Source organism: Sander lucioperca, chromosome 5, assembly GCF_008315115.2.
Source record: "Sander lucioperca isolate FBNREF2018 chromosome 5, SLUC_FBN_1.2, whole genome shotgun sequence".
Classification (NCBI taxonomy): Eukaryota; Metazoa; Chordata; class Actinopteri; order Perciformes; family Percidae; genus Sander; species Sander lucioperca.
In genome coordinates, this window is record NC_050177.1 from 23,289,043 (window position 1) to 23,313,589 (window position 24,547).

At 39.8% G+C, this 24,547-nt stretch overlaps 2 protein-coding genes across 3 annotated transcripts; one reads left to right on the plus strand and one right to left on the minus strand.

The window, feature by feature from the left end:
- Positions 1–814: 814 nt before the first annotated feature.
- LOC116048464 (integrin-linked protein kinase) lies at positions 815–17,589 on the minus strand. 2 transcript variants are annotated; one of them, XM_031297615.2, is made up of 13 exons: positions 17,416–17,589; positions 15,786–16,049; positions 6,377–6,542; positions 5,068–5,163; positions 4,858–4,954; positions 4,682–4,765; positions 4,385–4,470; positions 4,160–4,269; positions 3,734–3,861; positions 3,423–3,544; positions 3,167–3,266; positions 2,410–2,540; positions 815–2,269 (listed from the first exon to the last, which is right to left on the minus strand). In XM_031297615.2, exons 2-13 carry the CDS (start codon positions 15,872–15,874, stop codon positions 2,120–2,122), a joined length of 1,359 nt encoding a protein of 452 aa, XP_031153475.1. In that variant the 5' UTR covers positions 15,875–16,049; positions 17,416–17,589; the 3' UTR covers positions 815–2,119. The 2 variants fall into 2 exon arrangements, with proteins under 2 accessions (XP_031153475.1, XP_031153476.1); XM_031297616.2 differs by having other exon boundaries at positions 15,786–15,999; positions 17,416–17,552.
- Positions 17,590–18,276: 687 nt separating this feature from the next.
- On the plus strand, positions 18,277–24,051 carry rrp8 (ribosomal RNA processing 8). The gene is made up of 8 exons (XM_031297603.2): positions 18,277–18,507; positions 18,583–18,698; positions 19,367–19,625; positions 19,773–20,625; positions 22,431–22,560; positions 22,647–22,753; positions 22,845–22,941; positions 23,523–24,051. The coding sequence occupies exons 2-8, from the start codon at positions 18,594–18,596 to the stop codon at positions 23,634–23,636; spliced, it is 1,665 nt and encodes a 554-aa protein (XP_031153463.1). The 5' UTR covers positions 18,277–18,507; positions 18,583–18,593; the 3' UTR covers positions 23,637–24,051.
- Positions 24,052–24,547: the final 496 nt, after the last annotated feature.

Sequence of the window (24,547 nt, forward strand, 5' to 3'; positions counted from 1 at the left end):
ATTTATCAAAAAGGACTAAGATGTTAAAAGTTAATTTGAAATTAATTTCTTTAAGACTGATTTAGAAGAGTAACAAACATACTTAATACATACAAAATAGGAAATTAAAACACATTTATGGATGAAATATTAAGCCAATATTATAAAACTTAAACAACTAGGACTAAAATTTTAAATTTGGCAAAAACAAAAAAGTGATGCTCTACTATTTTGGTATTTTAACTGCAAACACAATACTGATTGTGGTTTAAATTCAATCGCATCGATTACAGGGATCATTTCAATTACTTTTAAAAATGTATGTGGAAAAGCAGATATTTACTTCTTAATCAAATAACATTTAACTAATTTTTTTTATATGAACATAGGCTAATGATGAAATATTCAATATTTCTTCCATCAAATTACTGACACACCTCTTTGTCCCCTTTAGGGCAAAAAGTAAGGCCACAATTAGCTCCCTAAGTAGTACAGCTATTCCATTATCATTGTTATTCCATATTACCATTAATCAGTGATTGTCAGCAATTTAGGCAATAAAATGTTATATTTATATTTCCCAAAAAACATGTATGCCTTTTGTGTTGCTATGTTTTAGTATTTATGTATTATATTAAAAGACTCAACCCTCAACAGGATCACAAAAGCACTATTCTATGTTGAATGAAATATCAGCAGGTAAAATATCATTAGCCTGATACTGATGTTGCTTTTTAATGCTGTTTCACATCACATAGAATTATTCATTTGGAAAGTTTACACTTTTCCCAAATTACGCCTCACATCCCCACTATAAATTCACACATTCAAGTTGTCAATATTTTCTCATTTTAATATACTTATATATAAATACATACATTTGTATAAGTCATTCTTGATTTTGGCTTCAAACTGTGATTCAGCACAAACAAGCAAGCTGGTGGAGGCACAGAGACGATGCAGGTAGAAGAAACAACCCATGAGATTGATATAAAGTCAGACGTAATAAACAATAAAAACAAGTGAGAAAACAATATGACAGTATGCAGGATGTCTACACCACCCGTTAATGTCCAAGTCACCTTCTGTTGGCAGATTACATAGATGCATGCCAGTATTCAACATAAAAATAACACGAGTTAAGCACAAAGACTTTTAGACATCTTGAAAAGGACACTATGCTCTTTGTTGAAAAGTACAGCTAACATAATTAGATCATAATAAAACTAAGATTTTGAAGGGAAAACAATGAAAATAAACTAGATTACAGTCATACATTTGAGTAATCCAGTTACATTACATCATTGCAATTAACAAGACATTCAGCAACCTTGCAATTCATTTTGAAAGTAATCTTCCCAAAGTTAAAATGATCAACACTAACATTTTTGCTGCACCAAAAATAAGGTTTCTATGGCCAGTTTTACATCATTTTCAAGTCAAGCTCTACACATTTATGACACAGCCAAGCTGAAAGGTACAACACTGCTAAGTACTCTCACAGACACCACTCATTCACAAACATGTACATGTTGTTTGAATGCTTGGTTTCAGACATTTGGCATGCTTTCCCAGTTGCATACAGTTTGTTGCTAACACAACAAACATTACGTTTTCCCCACAAGACAAGCTTTGTGTTAATAGGTTATTTATTTGATTAAGAGCCACCATTATAGAGGAGCAGTTTTCTTTCAGGGTGACTTTTTAATAGTGAGCCCACTCCAGATGAGAAAAATAAGGCCTTAAATCAACTGAAGCAGTGCAGCAGACTGTCATGCTGACGTCCACAGGTTATTCAGTCTAGACGATTGAAGAAGATGGTACTCAGTCCACATGATAACAGTTTAGAAAATGAACAGTCAATATTAAGCTCCTGCGAAGACAGCATCAACAAGTCAGTGACAAAGATGAAGACACTAATAAAAACTTCATATCACATTGAACAAAAAAAATAAACTTAAAACAAGTGACTGCTGCTGAGTTCATCTCAGAAGCAGAAGCTACAGTGGCGTTGAATGCAGCAGTAGAGTAAGAGTTTAAGGCAATATTGGTAGGCACCACACCATCATATCAGAGTGATATTTAAGGGTGAGATATCCCCTAATTCAATGGTTCAGTACAGAAGGACAGGGGAGGTTTTTCACTTGTCCTGCATTTTTTCCAGAATTGGCACAATCATGTCAAATTTAGGCCTCTTTGCTGGGTCTTCGTTCATGCATATCTTCATGAGCTTGCAAATGTGGGGTGAAATGCCGGGCGGGATTGTGGGCCTCAAACCCTCCAAGGCAACCTGAGAGCCACGACAGACAGAAGTTTAGTACTGTAGAAAAGATATTCTTGAATGCAATAAATCTATGAGTAATGGTTTGTTTCACCTGGAGGCGTCTGCTACTCAGCAGGTAATTTAATGAGCGAAAGATAGCTGCTGACCTTCATGCCTATTTCCATGTTGGAGAGGTCAGCATACGGCACTTCTCTGGTCACCAGCTCCCACAGCAGGATAGCAAAGCTCCACATGTCTGCTGACCGACGGTTAATATCTTCTGGCTTCTTCTGCAGGGCTGGAAATCACAGAGAGAAACAAGTGAAGAGTATACAGAGCTGAACTTCACAACAGGCCCAGCTGAGTACAAGTTAGCACATTAGATCTTCAAAGATGCATGGACTATTGGGTTGAAATGCAGAATTCTACATTTAATGCACTTCACTTGTTAAAAACTCATTGCTCTCTCCATCTGTTATGTTACAGGGTTTAAATGTTACAGAGACGTCCTTGCTAAAGATAAGGCCTGTTAAAATGATTCACCTTACCAACTCTGTACATGTGTGCCTTATCAATAATAATCCTTTCTGTGCTCTCAATTTCATGGCTCACTACCCACTATACATAGACTGTATGGAGGTTGTTTCTATGGCAACAAATCTCCTGCTCCATACACTGTTCTGTAAACTTAAAACTTTTTCTGTGGATTGCCATTACTGTTTGTATCACTGCTGCAAATGTTCCCTGGCTATGTTCACATTTTGCAATCAGTTTATGTTTTTAACTTGATTTTACTGGATCTCAAGGGGAAAATCAGCTGTAGATTACATTTGGTTCTGAGACAGTCTAGAGTTTCCTGCATCCATCATTCACGCTCATGCTTCAGCTGTCACTTTGGGCGTGTGCTGTATGAGTGATGCCTACCCTCGGGGGCTACCCATGCAGGCGAGTACATCCTGCCAGGACACTGGAAGGAGAACTTGACATCTGCCATGCTGATCCTGGCTGTCATGTCTTCATCTATCTGTGGAAACGAGGAACACGGACTGAGATGTCACTTTAAAGTGTAACAGACAACACTTCCTTATTCTGCTGTTTTTCAGGCAACACAATTCCCTTAAAATCCAGTTTGTACATTTATGATCCAGAAAGCTATGCTGAAACCACAACTTCATCTTACCACGACACTCTTGCTGTTAAGATAGTGGCGAGGGATCAGGGGTTCAAGTGTGTGTAAGAAGGCCATTCCACAAGCAATATCCAGGGCAAACTTCACCGCCTGCGTCTGGTCCACCACAAAGTCTGACAGCACGATGAGTGACAAATAACAGGTTTCAGCCACACATAACAGGATGACAGTAAAATGTCTCCCGTACAAAAAGTGATGGGCAGCTTAATGACAAATACGAAAGTGCAATAAATCACAAATCCCTGCAAACCACCAAAAATGGTGACAAGTACGGACTTTGTGACCGGAGTAGAAGTACTCACTGGTGCCTTCATGCAGCACGTTGTAGAGGGAGCCATAAGGCATCCAGTGTGTGATGATGATGGGGTGAGGGGCGGGAGGAGACTGACATGCTCCCAACATGGGTAGGACATTTGGGTGGGAAAATATCCTGGGATGGAGCCCGAGAGAGAGAGAGAGAGAGAGAGAGAGAGAGAGAGAGAGAGAGAGAGAGAGAGAGAGAGAGAGAGAGAGAGAGAGAGAGAGAGAGAGAGAGAGAGAGAGAGAGAGAGAGAGAGAGAGAGAGAGAGAGAGAGACACACACACACACACAGACGGCTTGTGTTAGATGCAAACCCCCCAAAAAAAGAATACATAAAGTTTGGTTCAACACAATGCAAAAAGACAGATGAGTGACCACAACAGCACAGAACACAGAGGCTGTAGAAAATTCAGGATTAAATAATAACCTGAGTTTGGGATATTCCTCATTGAAGTCTCTGCTTTTCCTTGTGGTCCAGTCACGAACTTTCAGCACCTTAACAACAATCTCATTTCCTTGCCAGCGCCCTTGCCACAGCTACACACAAAAAATAGATATAGAAAAGTTGGAATGAATGACAGGTACCTTTGCATGACCATTCAGAATGATAAATTAATAATAAATAATAATGATAGAATGAGATCAGAAGTACCTCTCCAGACTGGTTCTCGTTTACTTTAGCCAGGAGAGAGAGCTGTTTGTAGTCAATGCCTGCATGTTTGTTCAAAGTGCCATTGCCTAAAAAACACAAGATGGAGTTCCGATAAAAGCCCCATTACTCATTACACAACACTATACAGACGAAAAAGCGATGGAAATTTCAAACACCACGTTTAGATTGGTTTGGAAGCCAGCAAGGAACATTTTTCTCCTTTCATGCAGCACTATGAGCAAACCAACGGATGGAAACTGGTCAGCTTATAAACTGGTTTATGTGTGTGGGACTTACGGGGTCGAGTTCTGGTGGTGCCTTTCCAGAACGTGTCCTTGAAGGGAATTTTAGTCAAGTTCTGTCCGCTTTTCTCAGCTTTTTCTGGATGATGAAGAGATAGCGTGCAATGAGAAAAGTGAACACAGACTATTAAAACAAGCATTTGAACCTGTTGGAATAGGGAGTCAGGATACCTCTGAGGAGTTCACGCAGGTGGGGTTTGCCTTTGTCCAGCGGAGTTTCCCCATATTTGTTACAGATGCTCACCTGAGCCCCATTCATCACGAGGTCCTGAGTTAAAGGACAGATTGGTGTCAGCAACATTTTTATAGTTTATCATGATGGGAATTACACATGAAAAACAGAGAAGTCTCAGCTTTAATACCACCAGGGGGCGCACAAACCTCAGCCACTTGGTCTTGGCCCCAGAAGCAGGCGTAATGCAGTGGTGTGTTCCCGTGTTCATTGGCTGCATTAGTGTCTGCTTTGCACTGGATCAGCTGAAAGAGAAGCAGAATTATATGCAAAACAAGGCTGATCATATCTTTGTTTAGGCTGTATGCAGGATGAGTGTTAATGCTGCCAACAAAAATCATGGAAGTTCGTCTTGCCAGTGGACACATACCAGAGGTATTGAGACATGCCTAACATTAAACTCAATCTGGCACCAATTCTAAATCAGACACCCTGGAGGCCTCACATTATGGAACACGATACACTTAGATACAAGAGATCCTCATATTTTTTTCTGAGACTAAAGTTAATGTCTTTAAACAAATACAATAGACTGACAGGTCACTTTATGTTGTTCTATTTAACCAACCAGATCTGCTGTTTAACAAAACCTACTATAATCATGTCGCAGCCTCGTGGAGCTCCACACACGGCACTGCATGTTGCATCTCAACAAGCAAACCAGTGGATTACAAAGCCTTTAAACAGGACATCTTAAAAGAAATCCTGCAGGTGATTTATGCTGCATTGGACTCAGATCAGTGAATGGATCCCCGTATTGTTGGCTGAATTGCAGCTATGGATTGTGCACAAATTGTGCTTTTAAATGGTCAATTATTTTAACCTTCTTGGTAGACAAAAAATGGCCACAAATTGTCTACCAGCCATAGATTCAGCCGTGCAGCTGATGTATTTGTCCTATAGTCGTACCCCTTTATGGTATCTTAGAAAAATAAGCAAGTGGGCAAACTGACTGTCCCTTGTATTTCATACAACAAATAGCGTGTTAAAAAGTGTAGTAGTGAGCAGGTCTTATAATCACACTTGCCGCCAATGAAACGTTAAAATCTTCCTCAACACTGACAAATTACTAAGCCTCCATCAGCCCTTCCTTCAGTTTAAAGTTGCTTATGGTGGAACTGCAAGAACAGACAAGACCTTTGTATATAATTGCTGTTCAGGTGACATCATTTTAGGTTTCATAATATCCTGTGTTTATGAAGCAAACTTGAAGAGACACATCATCATTTTGGCCGGTGAGATTTTAACACCTGTGTGCAAAGGAGAGATTAGTGTCGGTTTAACATTTTAACATTAACATTTTATTCTGACAAATAGACCACAGAGAGAGTGGGTCATGTTACAATGGCAGGGCGGTAGCTCCTATATTGATAATCATCAGTAAGAGTTACAGGATGACACCAAAGTAACCAGGTAGGAACCTTTCCCAGCATGCTCCAGTGTTTACATGAACCCTACCTTTCCCACGATGTCGCGATGTCCATGGCTGGAGGCCAGGTGCAGAGGCGTGTCGTCTCCACGATTCATGACGTTGATGCGAGCCCCTCTCATAATGAGCATGTCCACCACGCTGGAGCGACCCTCCCTGCATGCCCAGTGGAGGGGGCTGAAGCCGTGGTCATCTCTACAACCAGGGAGGAGAATTCATATTCAACACGGGTTTCACGAAAACCTTCAGCACTGCAAGGACTTCAAATAACTGCAGGACAGGCAGAAAAAGTTGCTAAGTATGACTGGCGGGACTGCGAGAAAATAGTATACCAGCAGCTTCAGTCCCTCGGCTATCCACATTAAAGGAGAACTCCGGGCAATTTTTACGTTAATCTTGATCGCTATACATATGTGAGTACTGTCGATAGCAAAAAAAACGAGCTGAATCGGTGCTAGCAACATGGAGCTGCTGCAGCTAATGCCGAGAGCTCCCACTTAGCTAAAACAGCAGTTTTGGGGGCATATCATAAAGAGTGCCTTTGTGCCTCTTTAACAGACACAAAATGCAATTAAAATGTCTGTGCCACATGAACAGGGCCCTTACGTGTCAACAAGATGTGTTTTCAACTCAAACGTTGTTTAAAGCAGCCATATTATGCTCATTTTCAGGTTCATAATTGTATTTCAAGGTTGTACCAGAATAGGTTTACATGGTTTAATTTTCAAAAAACACCATATTTTTGTTGTACTGCAGTGCTCTCTCTCACTGCTGCAGATCCTCTTTTCAGCTGGTCTCTGTTTTAGCTACAGAGTGAGACCTCTTTTCTTCTTCTTCTTCTGTACTATCTTTGATTGCACTGCACATGCGCAGTAGTTCAGATGTAGATCATGTCAGCTAGCTAGCTCCATAGACAGTAAAAGAAAGGCCGTTTCTACAACTTCGGTCAGTTACAAGGCAGGACTAGCTGGGAGACTTCTAAATGAGGGCGCACATGGAAGTAGTTCTTTTGTAGATTATGGTGAACTTGTGTGTTGTAGCAGTGCTTTGCTATTGAGAACGAGGTAGCATGCTAGCGTTAGCATGCTAACGCTACGAGCTAATGGTTGCGGTTAGCCTGCTCGTTTCGGCTTGTGACGTCACAAGCCGTGCCGATTTTGAACAGCTCACCCAGAGACTGAAGGCAGGACACATTCAGAAACTGTATCTCACTCTAAACACCATGGGTGGATTTTTTTCAAAGTTTGTATGTGTGTGGAAGCACCAGAGACACAACAAAACACCCCAAATCCCAGAAAAAGTGATTTTTTCATAATATGGGCACTTTAAATTCACCTACCCTGTTAGCTGCCTGCTGCCGTCTGGGATGAGTAAGTGTTCAGCCAGGCTTTAGTAATAATCATCACGCAGCAGTTCCCTGTGTATTTGTAGCATATATATCCATTTTGTGTGTGATCCATCTGCCGTTGGTGAATAGTAGTCTCTGCAGTGGCGAACTGTGTGTTAGTTGCCTTAGGCCTCAGGCACGACCACAGGCCCCCGAGATATATATATATGCTACAAATACACACAGAACTGCTGCTTGATGATTATTACTGAAGCTGGCTGAACACACTCACTCATCCCAGACGGCAGCTAGCAGCTAACAGGGTAGGTGAATGTAAACAATGTCTGAGTTGAAAACACATCTTGTTGTCATGTAAGGGCCCTGTTCATGTTGCACAGACATTTTAATTGCATTTTGTGTCTGCTAAGAGGCACAAAGGCACTCTTTATCTTATGCCCCCAAAACTGCCATTTTAGCTAAGTGGGAGCTCTCGGCATTAGCTACAGCAGCTCCATGTTGCTAGCACTGATTCGTTTTTTTTTGCTATCGACAGTACTCACATACTTATAGCGATCAAGATTAACGTAAAAATTGCCCGGAGTTCTCCTTTAAGTTTTTTCCTGCAAACAACTGTGTGGTATAACAGTGTAACAGACTGGGACTGTTTTTTGGAGCATGTGTTTTACTTTGACAATCAAAATATCACTTTCACTCCAGAAAGAAAAATGGGTGGTCAAATTGAAAAATATAGATACAGTTACAATGATATCTTGTTATGACCTAATGCACTGCATACAGACTCTGAGTGCCTTTAAGAATGCCTCAGTTTATGTTAAAAAATACACAGACTGCATTAGGTGTACCTAATAAACTGTCAACTAATACAACAGTCATGCAATAAATCCTACCTTCATGAGGCCGCGACCCCATTTATGTCAATAAGGATAGACTAATTAATAGAAACACCTCTCAGACCCTAAATAAAGTTGAACAGCAGTGCAAACTACAGCCACTAAAATGATCAAGTTAAATCAACACCTCTCTGTTTCAGGAAGGTAGGATTTACTGGAGGATTGTTGTATGAGATGTAGACTGCATTTGTTTTAGCTAGTTGTATATATAAACTGGCATCTGATTGTATTTATCTGACACTACAGCATTACGTTATTTTAGGCAACATAATGAGGAATTATTTGTTCATTTGTACTTCTGTCATCTTCCTCAGAAAAAGGAAGCTGAAGCAACTGAGACAACAGCAAATAGGCCTCCGGTGCAGATCATTCCTCTTTGTCTCAGTGACACTGGCAGCGACACATGTAGGACAGCGGCCTGGATTACATGGCAGACTGACTGATGGCTTAACCTCCTCATAGAAAAAAAAAAGAGATAAAGACTGAGAGATAAAGAAACAGTAAGCGCTGAGTGACAGAGAGTCAATCAGGAAAAGAAACAAAACACTAGGCTGAGTGCTGCAGTCCTTATAAGGCCCAGTGAGACTTCCTTCAGCAGCGCTGCATACACTCCAGCTGCAGTGTGTGATTGTGTCATTCTTCATTTCTCTGCCCTCTCCGCCTGGCTGTGGTCTCATACTAAGTTTCCTCCCTCATCTGAGTCTCACAACTCCCTATTCCTCTCATTCAGATCATCCTCTCCCTCTCAGTTTCAATGAAACAGCTGGGCTGCACTGATGATATATTCCACTTTCCATACACTTTCCTTTGTGGGCTTTATTGTCTGTGCCGAGACACAGCACAATCCTCCAGTTATTAAAGTTATGCACTTGCTCTGAAATTATGAGCAGGCAGACAGCATAATAATGTGATCTGAGAACTGAGGGAGTATTATGAATCTACAGGAATCTGAACCCTGTGCCCTCCCCCCCCCCACTCCCACATCAATTCCCTGGCTTGTATTCACACATCCTGCAGAGCTCTGCTCAAAACAGCATCAACAGCCCCACAGAGACCCACAACACACATCTATCTGTGCATCTGGGTGACCTGCTGCAGTCACACCAGATCTGCTCTGCGTGCCATTTCCTCTCAGACCAAAAGGCCAAAATCCTAAAAACTAATTAGCCTAAGTTTATGAGAAGAAAATGCCCCAAAGACTCACTTCTCTGATTTTATTAGTTTTCTGTGTTAAGCTTGAGCCTGTTTAGGAAAGAAGGAAGAGTTCTGAATTTAATGGCTCTATTCTTTAGAAGTGAGAGTGCACTCATAAACAAATTACCATACTGCTTATCTGAATGACCTTCGATTCACTATTTTCAAATAACTAGAGCTGAAACTAGTAGTCGAGACATCGGTTAGTCAATCGGCATAAAATCAAACTGAAACTAATTTGATAGTTGATTAATACTTGAAGTCTTTTATCAATCAAAAACTCCAGTCATTATCTCTCTGGGTCGAGCTTTTCCAATGTAAGGATTTGATGCTGTTTTATATTAGGGCTGAACGATTAATTGCATTTGCGATAATATCGCGATATGTTAAAACGCGATTTCCTAATCGCAAAGGCTGCGATTTGGTCACATGACTCGCGAGAGCAAATCAGTCTGCACTCCGCAGAGAAAGCATCAACTTAGCACGCTAAGTCGTACGTCGTACCTTGAACTGATTTCTGTCATTCAAAAAACTCTGAGTTGTAGTTTAAAACTTTTACAGCCATTTTAATAAAATGAAGGCTTTTATTCTGGTTCGAGTCCATACGTGCAGTTAATGAATACAGACACACAGAACTGAAGGCTCGGTTGGCAACTAGCTCTGATTAGCGGTTAGCTCCGGTTAGCGGTTAGCTCCGTTATAAAGATATGAGTGGAGGATCTGCCACTGAGAGGGGTAACAACCAGACTCTGATAAATGACGTTCGGGGAGCTTTCACAGCAGCGTGGCCGCGGTGTTTCAACAGTTTTATTAGTACAGTTAATCCCACGGCAAGAACACCAGCAACTAGCTAACGTAACGATAGCCTCTCTGAACAAGTGCACACGGCAGCACGCAACTTCACGAGGGGGAGGGGCTGGAGGCAGATCCTCTCTGCACTGTAAAAAAAAAAATACACTGTTTTGTGTGTGTGTGTGTGTGCGTGTGTGTATATACTATAATTTTACCTATTTTATATCACTGTTATCTGACTATTATAATACCATAACCAGTTTTGGTGTGTTGGCTGGACTAAATAACACATTTGAAGATGTCATCTTAGACTCTGGGAAGCTCTGATGATTCATTCACAATCTGACATTTTGTAGCTCAATCGATTGATAAAGAAAATAATCGGCACATTAATCAACAATCATTAGTTGCATCTGCTATTAAAAAGATAATATGGACCAAAAAGACATTACTATTTTTCTAATTGTTTCTTCTTGTGTATTCATATCTTGAGAGAAAAGATGTAATGATTTTTAATATCACAATGCTTATTGCAAATGACAAAAATAGTGCATTATTTTTTTCTGATATCATTCATCCCCAATTAGTAATTGACTGATGATCATTTATTATAAAAAAAGATGATCCCTCAATCCACATACAACTGCTGAAAATGTACTACTTGCACATCAAGTGAGGCTCAGGCCTCCGGTTTCTGTGTGTGTATTTCTATTCATGGGCCCTTTTTATAGGATAGATTTTCCCTTTAAGCTAGCTTCATCCCCACAACCCCAAGGCACTTGAGTGCCAGGGTTTTCTCCTGCTCACCCCCTCCACACTGGCTGCAGTAATTTATTTCAGGCACTTCCACCTGCCAACAGTGCTCAGTTTGGCAGAGTGAAACGCTAGAGGAAGAGCCCCTGTCTCTACCCTCCATGTCTCTGCCCCAACATCCCCACCAGGTCATATAGGCAGCCTCAGAGAGGAGGGACAACTAAATTCACAGAAACACCTAACAAATGAAAAGAACAACAATGCAACAATGTTTTCACATTGGAGAAACTTAACTTTGTTAGGATTTCTATTCTTTAGTTCTGTCACCTCATGAAAAGTCAATGAAACATTTTATACTCTATAAAATACTGCTGAACATAAGAAGAGCAGAATTTATGGCACTGAGGGATAGACATTTCCAACCATATCTACGGTAAATAGAGCTGTAACAATTCCAAATGTTGCTGTACAATTAGTTGTCTCAGAAATAATTGCAATTAACAATATAATTGTCTCTTTCAGTCAAATTTAAAATTATGTATTTATGCATTACTTTTTAAAAACAAATTAAAGTTTTGAATGAATTCCAGAATACATCATTTGGTTATATAACTGTCATGTGACCTAGATAATGTAAAACACAGCATATGAATTAAACAACGCCTCTTTATTATCATAAAACATGTTTTCTAACTATATCCTCCTTGTCATTTTTGTTGCTATGAACGTGTATAGACTCAAGTGCCAACAACTAACTGAAATAATAGTAAAAATATATAGTCCGACCAATAATTACTTATATAAATACAATTTGGCATATCTAAACAAAATCAACAACTGCCAGTCATACGCCTTAAGACCTTAGCTAATGTTGGCAATTAATTGCGGTTAAACAAAGAAACCGCGATTATGTAAAATAATTGACAATTAGACAATTATGCAATAATTGTTACAGGCCTAAAGGTAACTACAACTACTGTAGCCCTTAGGGATGCCGATCAGACTGCTAGTGCTGCATCGCTGCCTTCCTTTACCTTAGCCGAAGTTCTTCTGTGAGGGAAGACCCTCCACTCTGTAACGCTGCTGTACAATTGCAAATGGACCAACAACTCCAACAGAGTGATGCGTCTTCTCTCGCACTCTCCAGTTACATTTTTTGTTGATATCACATATCAATAATTTAAGCTTATAGACCTAATGTTTTTTAACCAGGACCTTTGGTATTGTAAGTAGCTCACAGAATACACGCTATGTCAGAATAAGTAGGCTAAAGCTGTTATTTCAACATTTCAGAAACACATCAGTGTTTAAGTAAATAGAAGTATCGATAGGATTGGGCATCGAGGAACCGATTCCTACTTGGAATCGTTTCAAAAATTACGATTCCAGTAGAATCGTTTCTTTATTGGAATCGTTTGGAATCATTTAGAGGATTTGGTTTCAAATCCGATCATCGCTTCCCAATTTAACATGCGCAAGTTCTGGTTTCCGTAGCGACCAGGCGCTTGTTGTGTTGCAGCCTTGGAGGACAGTAAGCAGCGCTCTAGTCTGGCTTTATTTTATGTTGAAAAAGCCCTGTAAAACTGCAAACCACCATTGAATCAAAATACAATGTTCCTCTTATTTGTGAAAATAGGCATGTGATCCGTTTCAACTCCACCCCTCAAAGAATCGGAATCGAGAATCGATAAGAACCGGAATCGAAAGGAAGAATTGTAATTGGAATCAGAATTGTTAAAAACCAAACGATGCCCAACCCTAAGTATTGAATCAGACTCCACTTCAGCAGCAGATATCCTATATGAAAAGACCGATCAGGGCCAAACAAACTTGATCAGGACATCCCTAAACAATGTATTTGTGGCCAATATATTATCTTCTGATAAACATATAGACATTACTGTCAGATTGTGACAGGGTTAACAAAAGGCGGCATGAAACTAGCTGGGATTACAATTGTTAACTTTCATGCACAATCATTTTGAATAAAGAAATAACGTTACAGTTCAAACTTGATGTTTTAATAACAATACTCAAACTTAAAAAGGTACAACGTTAGTAGATGATAACACAACTATATTGCGGTGCAATTTAACATGCCTTTAACCCTTTAAGGTTGACTGTGATTTAGTGGGATCTGTTCATGTAACGTTAGTGAACACAGCAACAATCTGGCGTCCCAGTAATGAGTTGACCGTTAACAATCCTCTGCAGCAGTCTGACTAGCTGCACTGCTATCTAGCTAACACAGAGGAATGGCTAATTTAAGTTAGCTGGATATCCCTTCAGCTCCTGTCAGTACCGCCGTTTGCTTTCATTACACTCGATCAAACTACAAGAGACTAGATTAGCTTTACACATTAGCTAGCATCCGCTGGCACAGGCTAACAAGCTAACGTTAACGTTAACGTTATTCTGACGCAGACTGTCTCCGTTTCTCTCATTTGACGCTGACTTGACTGAGATGAACACTAAACAATATAAATTGGAAATAAAGAAAACAATCGTTATTTTTCTGATAATTAAGTCTAGGGCTGTCACAATTTTGATTCAAAATTGACGCAAAGAGCCAGTGTAAAACATATTCAGAGAAGGCCAAAGAGGATGGCTATATTGTAAACATTTAGGATAATTTGTTTCAAACTTTGCAATTAACTCGTGAAAACTTGGAGGAAATGTTGAAGGGAAATGAGTGGAGCAATCTAATACCACTGGGAGACGAATACCAGAAATACATAAGTGGAGGAGGGGAAGCTGATGTGCTCTGCTATGGCTTACTGTGCATTTCTCTTTTGAAAACAATTCACTATTACATGCGCCCGCCCCCCGCCCCCCCCGCACACAGATCCTCTGTCTCGTCATGCATACCTCTTCCAGTCCTGCCCTACTACAATAATGTCTCCCCCCTCTCTCTCTCAGTTTTGGTAGGTGGTGGATGGTTCCCTCGAGGCCTGTGTGTTATTCCTTGTAAGGAGATTCAGCATTCCACTATTACTCTCTGAGAGTTACATCAGTGTAAACACACCGTCATCGAGGAGCACAGCAACATTTACAGTGAGGATCTGATAGGCTGAGATATAGGGAGTTTACTGAAATATTAGGGAAGAATTAGAAGTTCTGTCGGGAAATGAATGGGCAAGAATAAATGGGTTTCCACCACTGGTGGAGATATATCAACCGGAAAAGGGAACTTGACATGCATTAAAATGAACCAAGTGACATCCGAGTGCCTCAGAAGGCAAAAACAACAACAATCCCATGTTTTCATATCTTGTCCTATTATTATCACATTATGACTTAGTTAGACTACCTAGTTCACTTCTGGATGTTATCGCCTCTTAAACAAAACCATGAATCATTTTCTCACCATTGTTACATATGAGATTAGAGGGTAAGTACATTACTAACTTTTGCAACAGTAATCAAAGAAAATAAAAAGGCAACTACTGGTTCCTTTGAAACTTGGCAACAATGTCCTTTGCAAGCAAATCATTGTTGGTGTAAAAAACAATCCAACTACTTAGTAAAGTGCTCACTGCTTAAACCTTCTTACCATAAATGTACTAAAACAGTGAAAAAAAGACAACAAGAGAGCAGCTCCAAGGTACACAATCACCATAATTAAATTGATTCATTTATTCTCTTTGCTTGCTCTGAAAACAAATACCGGTAGTCTTAATCTAGGACAGAGGAGTCACAAAAGGAAGCTTTCCAAGTGGCCAACACTACTTGCCTAGCAAGCTCTGCCAAGTTTTTTCTTTACAGTCAGATGGGGATACAGGAGCAGCTCAGGACTGACCGATGATCTGTAACTATCAGACAGATATTTTGTATGTCAAATCTTACAGAAGCCTGCAGTATTCTGTGTATTTCTGTAAGGCCTAAATTCAATTGTAGCAACTTGTGACACAGCAGGTTTCCTGTCTAACATCACACTCTTGAATGTCTCTGCTCTGGCATTCTGGACATCAACATGTGCCCACAAGGAAATGGGTTCAATCGCAGGCCACGATCTCGCAAGGGACGGAAAAGGCAGGCTCTCAGCCTGCACCAGAAATTGGAACATTTAAAGTAAGCAATGACGCTGCAGTATAACTGAAATTTCCTTGAGATTCTGATTCATGTTGTGGCAAGTCTCATGCAGATTAAGAACAGTTGTGCAAAAGTAATCGTTGGCTGAAAAATATAGATACAGGAGAGAGGAGCCCCTATGAGTGCCTGGCATCAAAAAGTGCCTTTTTTACACCTCTACCCACCCTGTTAAAACACATCCTTAATGACAATGAGCACCTGCTGGATATGAGTTTATCAGTTGTGCTTAGGGGCGTATACTACTTTGATATTGCATTAAATTGATCAAGTAAACTTTCATGTAGCCATAGACAGAAGTGCATTGTGAATTCTGGATACCATTAACATCCTGACACAAAAAAATCCAGTAATAAATAAACCTGGACTCACCCTTGATTGAGGTCATTCTCTGTATTGTCCAACCATAAGCGAACAGCCACTGCATTGCCTTCCCGGCACTGTGTGAAGATATCATCCATTTTGGCTGGTGTATTCTCCTTCTCTTAAGGTGCACCCGTGGGAGTAGATGCAGAAGTGAACTGGGACAGATGAGAGAGGCGACCCGAGGGGTTCAGCAGGGTCCTGGCCAGCATCAGTCCCTCATCTGGGATAATGAGGGACACAATCAGAGAAGCTCATCCACTCACAGCAATCCTAAAAAAAAAAAGGGGACATAAAAGGGGAAGATGCTTTCTTAATACGTTTAAATCACTTTAATCTCTATTCCAGATGATAAACCCACTCTCATTTGATCCTGTTGTACAAACGTGCTTTTATTTTTGATTGTTTTTGTTTATCTATCTGTCCCTGGCACTTTGGGTCAAGAAAAGCGCTTTACAAATAAAATGTGTTAATATTATATTAATATTAAACCTAAAAAGAAGAAAGCCAAGCAACCAAGAAACCTTGAGGTGAGTAATCTTACCCGCCCATAATACTGGGTGGGTGTGAAGTTTAGGGCATTGTGAATCACAACATGGTTGTGACTAGCACCATGTACACCATGCTAGATAAACATCTTTATCCTGTGTCATGCTAACTTCTGTACTTATTATTTTAATTGGCGCTGACAGGAGTTAATTGACAGAAAATTAATCTGTAACTATTCTGACAATGGAAAAGTTGTTTAAGACATGTATCAGACAAACATGAATGAATGCATCTCAATTGTGAGGATTTACTGCTGTTCTCTGTCTGAATATTTGGGTTTTGGGCCATTGATCAGACAAAATAAGCAATATGAAGATGTCAGTCCTAAATTTCTGATGGACATTTTTAATCAACACAATGCATACAGGGAGATAATGTAGTGTGAATGAAATACTTCCTCATATATCACACAGCATAAAAACATAATTGCAAGACATTACTGTCAGATTGTGACAGGGTTAACAAAAGGCGGCATGAAACTAGCTGGGATTACAATTGTTAACTTTCATGCACAATCATTTTGAATAAAGAAATAACGTTACAGTTCAAACTTGATGTTTGAATAACAATACTCAAACTTAAAAAGGTACAACGTTAGTAGATGATAACACAACTATATTGCGGTGCAATTTAACATGCCTTTAACCCTTTGAGGTTGACTGTGATTTAGTGAGATCTGTTCATGTAACGTTAGTGAACACAAACACAGCAACAATCTGGCGTCACAGTAATGAGTTGACCGTTAACAATCCTCTGCAGCAGTCTGACTAGCTGCACTGCTATCTAGCTAACACAGAGGAATGGCTAATTTAAGTTAGCTGGATATGCCTTCAGCTCCTGTCAGTACCGCCGTTTGCTTTCATTACACTCGATCAAACTACAAGAGACTAGATTAGCTTTACACATTAGCTAGCATCCGCTGGCACAGGCTAACAAGCTAACGTTAACCAACTAACGTTATTCTGACGCAGACTGTCTCCGTTTCTCTCATTTGACGCTGACTTGACTGAGATGAACACTAAACAATATAAATTGGTGGTTTAAACAGTCCTAACCAATACTAACGTTGCCTCCAAGACAATAAACTTACCGGGAATATTCGCCTGTTGCGCTGTAATGCGGTTAGAAGTTATTAGCAGCGTTATGTTGTCTCCAGTAGATTGAATGCCGTGGGACGTCCACACCCTCACCGCCGCCGTACGTACGTGGTAACGTTCAATGGCAAGAGGAGGAAGAGAGCGCCCCGCCTCCTACAGGCGGCAGAGAGAACTGCAGGAAGAAACAATATTCACTGCCTCAGGTCATAGACTTTTAAATCCTGGGTTACAGTTATGTGCAGTGGTAGAAACTGATATATTACTTGCAAAAGTAGCAATACCACAGTGTAAAAATACACTGTTAACGTTACAAGTAAAAGTGTTGCATTCAAAATTGCATTAATGCTGGACTACCAGCCACTCATTTGAGAAATGTTCAAACATCTCCCTTACATAATACATAATATAAAGCCACAGTCATTATTATTATCCAGAAACGTGTTTGTCAGAGTGGGGGAGTGTTGGAACAATTATGTATTTAAAAGTATGATATTAATAATGCTGCTATTAGAATTATGTCAATATATGTCATTGATTTTGTTTGTTGTTTTATTTAGTAACTCTGTTTATTATTGTTTGTTTTATTAGTATATTTAGTCATTCACTTTATTTCTTAAAGCGAAGTTAAGCTTGAGAACATACATTGATGATGGTGGTAATTCAACTACTTAGTAGTTGTACAATGTACTACTAACAATGACATTATTATTGTTGTTATTATTGTTATTATTATAGACACAAATGGTTACATTTCGTACTTTACAAATCCTGAATAACATCAGAAAAATTAGTTTATGTCTCGCTTCGAACAACATAACCACAAAAAACTTCATGTCCCATAGATCTCTGGTGTGCTTGCGTCATCCACATGCGCCTGTAGCTCTGTTTTGCTTCTTTTCGCTTCCTTTACCCACATGAGACAACCCAACGTGGCTTTTGCTTTTGACCAGACATCTATGCAGCTATTAAATGTAGTTACATGTTTATTAAAAAAAAAAAAAACGTTTTTATACAAACACCGTAATCTACGAAACAAGTCGTTTGACAAGTAAAATAACTCGTTTTTCTGCCGCAGAGACAAACTGGTGAGTACGTGAATTAGCAGAGTTAGCGCGTTGGTAGAGAAGAAGGGCCACTGATCTCAGCAGTGTTTCTTCCAGTGCTCCACAACATGTTTAATGAGGAGGAAGACTGGAGTGACGAACAAGACGCCCAAGTCCTGAGCAACACTGTCCTCAGAAACCCCCAGAAGGCGAACAGCAGCACACATGTCAAGGTACATTCAAATTCAGCTCAGCGTTTAACGTTACCTGCTGCTGCAAGTTGTATTCAAATGAAATCTAGCCATACTTATACTTACATATTTCAATATCATCTAATGGTGTGGTATATGGCACCATAAAGACACATGATATTAAGGCAATTCAACAGCCGATTGTTGATGGTTACCATGATTACCAGTTACTTTTGGGAGACAGTAGGCTACATATATACATGACCAAAGTGTGGACACACACACACACACACACACTCTAACAAATTTGATTGAATAATATAACACTGTCTTAATTAGGGCTGAACTATTTGGAAAACATATTCTAATTGCGAGTATTTTGACCGATGTTGCAATTGATTTACAATACACTATTGGAGGGGATTATAATTTTTGCATCATTATTAAATATAAGATTTTTTTCTTAAGTTTGTAGAATACAATTTGTAGGCCAGGACATCTCTGCAGCACCACAATACTTAATTCAAAATGGTATTTTTGTTCTTTAACAAGTATTGCGCCTCCTGCGATGTGGATGTTACACCAGTCCATATTGCGATTGTAATATTTATTTTGATCAATTGTTCAGGCCTAGTCTCAATATCGGACCGTCTTCAACATTAGGCTGCACATTTCAGTTAAATGACTATCTGAATGTATTCCCTGATCAGTCCATGGTGGTTGGGAAGAAGAGCCTGATGCGGACCCTGCAGACACTGGGCTCAGTACCAGAGTGGAAGAACGATGACCATCAGCAGTCCAGTGACAGTGAGGCAGAGGTCCCATCACACAGTCAGAAAAGAAAGAACAGAAGGAAAAAACGAAAGAAAGCGGAGATGACAGCAGAGCAGCAAGAGAATGGAGACGTGGATCAGACTCATAATGAGGCAAAACATTTAACAAAAAAGAGGAAGAAAGACAACAAATTTGGTGAGTTATTAATGCTTAAAAGCTTACATTTCATTTCATTTACATTTTAGAGTGTTAAGTATTTAATGGATTCTGAAACAGAACAATGCAGATGTTCACACAATTTAACTATGATGTCATATTAAAATGTTTTCTTTCCTTCTTCAGCGGCTCTGAAGGTAAAAATCACATCTATGGGTGAGACAAAGGATAAAGAACTTAGCAAATCTGCAACAGTGAACATAAACAAACCAGAGAATACAGAGAAACTGAGCAGACAACAGTGGAAAAACAAAATGAAGAACAAGAGGAAATGTAAAAATAAATACAGTCAGAATAATCCCGAGATGGAAGTCAATAAAGCAGAATCTGCAGAGCAACACAAGCCAAAGGAAGAAGTCAAAATGGATTCATATAGCAGCAACAGTCAGACACCAGCCAAGAAAAAGGAAAAGCAATGTAAACCACAGAAAAGGAAAAAGACTGAAGAGGACGCTGAAATATCCGGTCCAACAGAATCACAGACGCACAAAGAGGAAAAGCAGCAAATTGGTGGCAAAGTTGAAAAAGGTGTCACTGAATCTTCTGCTGATGGATCAAAACAGCAAGCAGATGAACGTGAAGTGGAGATCACAGATGATCAGCACCAGTCACCCATGAAAAGACCTGTGCCGAGCAAAGAACAGATTCTGAAAAGAGAGAAGCTACGGAAAATGCTCCACAGCCAGGAAGCGGTCCGACAGGAGAGTCCTGCAGAGCTGAAAGACGAGCCAGCGGTACCAGAAGAAGAGGTGAAACAGGACCGCTCAGCCTCCCTGAGGTCCCGCATGGAGCAGCGACTGGAGTCGGCTCGTTTCCGCTACATTAATGAAGTTTTGTACAGCACGTCCAGCGGCGAGGCGACGCGTATGTTCCAGCTGGACCCACAGGCCTTCGGGATCTACCACAGAGGATACACGGCGCAGGTTCAGAGATGGCCCGCCAATCCAGTGGACGCCATCATCTCCTACATTTTAAAAAAGTGAGATATTAAAGTCAATGTCATATTTTGCATGTAATTCAACATTTTGGATTTCTAAGGTTTCTTTGAGGAATGCTTTGTCTTTCAAAAGTCCTTCCTTTTTGGAGGTCTCAACTGCATCTCAAGGTCTTCTTCAGCAACTGGAGCTGGCTCAGGTCTCCTCACATGACCTAAGAGGTAGAACTTGTGTCATGTGATAACAAGTACAACCCCTACACTACGGCATTACAATATATCCTTTTTTTATCATCATCGCAATAGCAACTGATGCAATATACACATTGCGAAAGGCTGCGATGGACACTATCAGTAGAAAATCTCAGTAGAAAACTGCACTTTAAAATGTAACTGTTATTCTTTTTTTAGTGGTACCTTTTATGTTTAATTAAATGCTTTATTGATTTCCTTTTATTTGTTTTAAATTCAACAAGCAATTTGTTGTATTTTAGCAGAATACTGAAAGCAGTAAAAATGCAGATCTGAGTACACTAATATTTGTTAATTTATCACAAGTAATATCGTTATTGCGATATTCAACAACGTTATCGCGTATGTTTCTCATATTGTGCAGCCCTACCCTACACATCAGATTGAAGTCTCTCACTCCTGTCCCGTGAGGGCGTTTGAGACAGTTCTGAAGAAGACCATGGGATGCGGTTTGAAGCTACAAACTGGTTCAATTCGACTCCACTCAACTCACTTTTGGTACCAGTACTTTTCTCTATTTCGTTTTCCCATGCGGACAGTACCCCCTCAGTGTAGGCGGGATTCTCAGCTGATCGCCAAACTGCTGTGACATCATCTTCAACGCAACACTCATTGGCAACCGAGCGATGGAATGTCTGCACTTCGTCAATTGTACGGCTTAGTTTTGCGGGCTGCCATTTAAAAAAATAAACTGTGTCGAGCGAATAAAACAAATTGCGGTCGCTATTGACGGTAGCTTGGCTATTTTGTCACACACCTTGTAAAGGGTTAACGCATATTTGTGATTGATCTTATTTCGGCCCTTCTGAAAAAATCCAGACCTCCATTGAGGTTTGTTGGACAACCAAACACGCATTGAACTACAAAGTCACAAAGTTCACAGTTAAAGTTCAGTTTGTGATGGATTAATACAATCATCACAGCAAAAGTCATGACTGGAACATTTTTTTGAATTTTCCATTAATTTCCTGAATGTGAGTGCTTTGTAAGCTGCACTTACAGGATCTCAGAAAAGAAACCGTACTTTACAAAGACAGCAGATTCTGTATCCTTTCAGCTCAACATCTGCACCATTCAACACGTGTGGTCATTAACTTGATTCACCAGGTGTACTGAATTTAGATGCTTGCGTTGATCAATGCAGAATCATAAAATGCATTGTTACAGACACTTTAGTGTCAGCCTCTCAAGGCATTAACAGGACCGTCTCTTTACACCTCCAAAAGAGTAAAAAGCATAACATTTCCTTCACATTGTTTCTTGGGGGTCTAAAACTTCCATTATCTACATCATTTATCTGCAGTATACAGTAAATATCTTCCATTACTCTGCTGAAGACTGTCAGTGAGGTATAATGCAGGAGATAGAGCTCCACTGTGGGTGTTGAATTGATACTTCATTTGACTGCTACGAGAAAGCGGCCTTGTTAATGTCAACAGTTTGGGAGAAGATGAGCAGTTTGGGCTTTGTGGTCCTATGAACTTTAAATCTGCATTGGTTCTGTGTTGATTGTAACTTTGATTTCATTTAAAGGTGAGCTGCTCCTTTCAGTTCTTATATCCTATAATTGTAAACCCATCAATTGTCATTTATTTCAGACCTTCCTCTCTGGTGGTTGCAGACTTTGGTTGTGGTGACTGTAAAATAGCGCGCAGCGTGAAGAACAAAGTGCACAGTTTCGACCTGGCAGCTGCGTGCGAGCTGGTCACAGTCTGCGACATGGCCAACGTAAGTGTGTCGTTTTTCTGCATGCCAATTCACGTACAGTCTGTGTGATTGTTAGAAAAATAAAAACACATTCTGTGTGTGTGCAGGTCCCGCTCCGTGACGGCTCTGTGGACATCGCTGTGTTCTGCCTTTCTCTCATGGGGACCAACCTGGCAGATTTTCTAGCAGAGGCCAATCGTGTCTTAAAGAAGGGGTAAAATGTCACATTGATTCAGTACAGGCACGGCAGCTTTGTGTGTATGTAAACTATATGTGTGTATAACTGTTTTTCACAATTATTGTAGGGGTGTCCTTAAAATAGCGGAAGTGGCGAGCAGGTTCGAGAACGTGCGGAACTTTGTCTCTGCACTGGCAAGTCTGGGATTCAAGATGGTGTCCAAGGTGAGGCAACAGATAAGATGACACGGGACAGAGAAACACGTCCTTATTTCTCAATTCTTGCTAATTTTTTAATATTAACCAAATTTGCGAATGCGTAGTCACAGCTGTTTTAAAATGAAATGGACGTAGTTCATACTCCTATTATGAGAATCCTTCTAAAGATAAAGCAAATGGTTAGTAAACATCTACATTTTACACTTGTGTTTCTAGCTGTACAATCTTAATAAAAGATACAAGTATATACAACAATATCTATTGTCACTACAGGTATCGTAATTTCTTTTTCCTTTAAGAAGTCTTTTGTGTTTGCTCAAAGAAGGAGTAAGTAGCTGGCAGCTGCACCTTTCATAATGTATAGCGTGAGGCTGTGGTGTTGTGGGCAGGAAACCTCAGGTAGAGCAGAATAGTCAGAAAACTGGTTTATTGTTGGCAACAAACAGACTTGGTTAAATGTATTAAAAAGTAGGTGAACATCATTTAAACAGCTCAGTCTGAATAAGAGTTTGACCACACGATGTGGAGGTGTCTACCCAGTGACTGACTGCATGTAAAGAGTGATTGGTGTTTTCTTTCTTTCTTAGGACACAGAGAACACTCATTTCTACTCCTTTGAATTAATGAAGACTGGAGATGCTCCAGAAAATATAAAGAAATTTGGACTGCAGTTGAGGCCATGTGTCTACAAGAAAAGATGAATGTGTTTGTGATGGTACTTTTGAAGCAGTATGTTTGTGAATGTGTAGCTTGGATCTACGGTTTTCCTAAGCAGTAGTTGTACATTTGTATGTAAATGTATTGTTGTTGTATTGTGTAAGTGTATTGCTACATTTTGAAGCCTCTGTTATTCACAGATTTGAACACAGCTGAATTATCTGCAATATTTGTACATGATTTTTCATGTAATACAGGGCTCTGTGATCATATGCCATTACTATCCAAATGCATGCAGGGTTCCTTCCATTGTCTCTGCTGATCAGTGAAATAACCCTGTGTGGTGTTTGGTTGGAATGAAAACCTACATACATGTTTGGATGGCACATTATATACAGGCCATGAAAACAAGTTGTGTAAATGTTAAAATTGTCCCGTTAAAAATAAAATAAACATTTTGAAATTAATCTGTCTTGTGACTGTATTATATGCAGGAGCACAGAGTTGCATTTTTTTGTAGTAATGTACAGTGGTTGTGGCACTAAAACCCTCTATACAATGAAAATTACTGTTTTAGTATGTAATATTTTTCATTGCTTTAAGAAACTCTTCAGTAACTTATTAATAGCAAATAGATATTTGAGTGATTCGGAGTTCAAATGTTAAAAGGAAGGGTTTTAATTTCATAATGATTCTGACTAAAACCTGATTCACTCGGTTGTGTCTGTGTAATCACTTGCCACAAGAGGGTGTAACGGCACTGCAAACTAATGGGTGGTTAAAGATGAGTATGTCTGCATCTGGATCATGAGAATTTATTTATAGTTACTCCGGTTGTCACAGCAGATGGTCCTCACTGATTTAGTCAACCAAAGATATCACAAGGGCAGATGGTGTGACGCTGAAGTCAAAGTCAGCTCTGCTATACTGGATCTGGAGATGTGTTGGTTGTAGC

Excerpts from the sequence above, each read along its gene's own strand:
- LOC116048464 (XM_031297615.2), bottom strand. The coding sequence starts at position 15,874 with ATGGATGATATCTTCACACAGTGCCGGGAAGGCAATGCAGTGGCTGTT. Across the intron at positions 6,543-15,785 it reads GAGAATGACCTCAATCAAGG|AGATGACCACGGCTTCAGCC; the intron begins GTGAGTCCAGGT and ends CCCTGGTTGTAG. Across the intron at positions 4,471-4,681 it reads CACCACCAGAACTCGACCCC|GCAATGGCACTTTGAACAAA; the intron begins GTAAGTCCCACA and ends TGTGTTTTTTAG.
- rrp8 (XM_031297603.2), top strand. The coding sequence starts at position 18,594 with ATGTTTAATGAGGAGGAAGACTGGAGTGACGAACAAGACGCCCAAGTC. Across the intron at positions 22,561-22,646 it reads CAGTCTGCGACATGGCCAAC|GTCCCGCTCCGTGACGGCTC; the intron begins GTAAGTGTGTCG and ends GTGTGTGTGCAG. Across the intron at positions 22,942-23,522 it reads GATTCAAGATGGTGTCCAAG|GACACAGAGAACACTCATTT; the intron begins GTGAGGCAACAG and ends TTTCTTTCTTAG.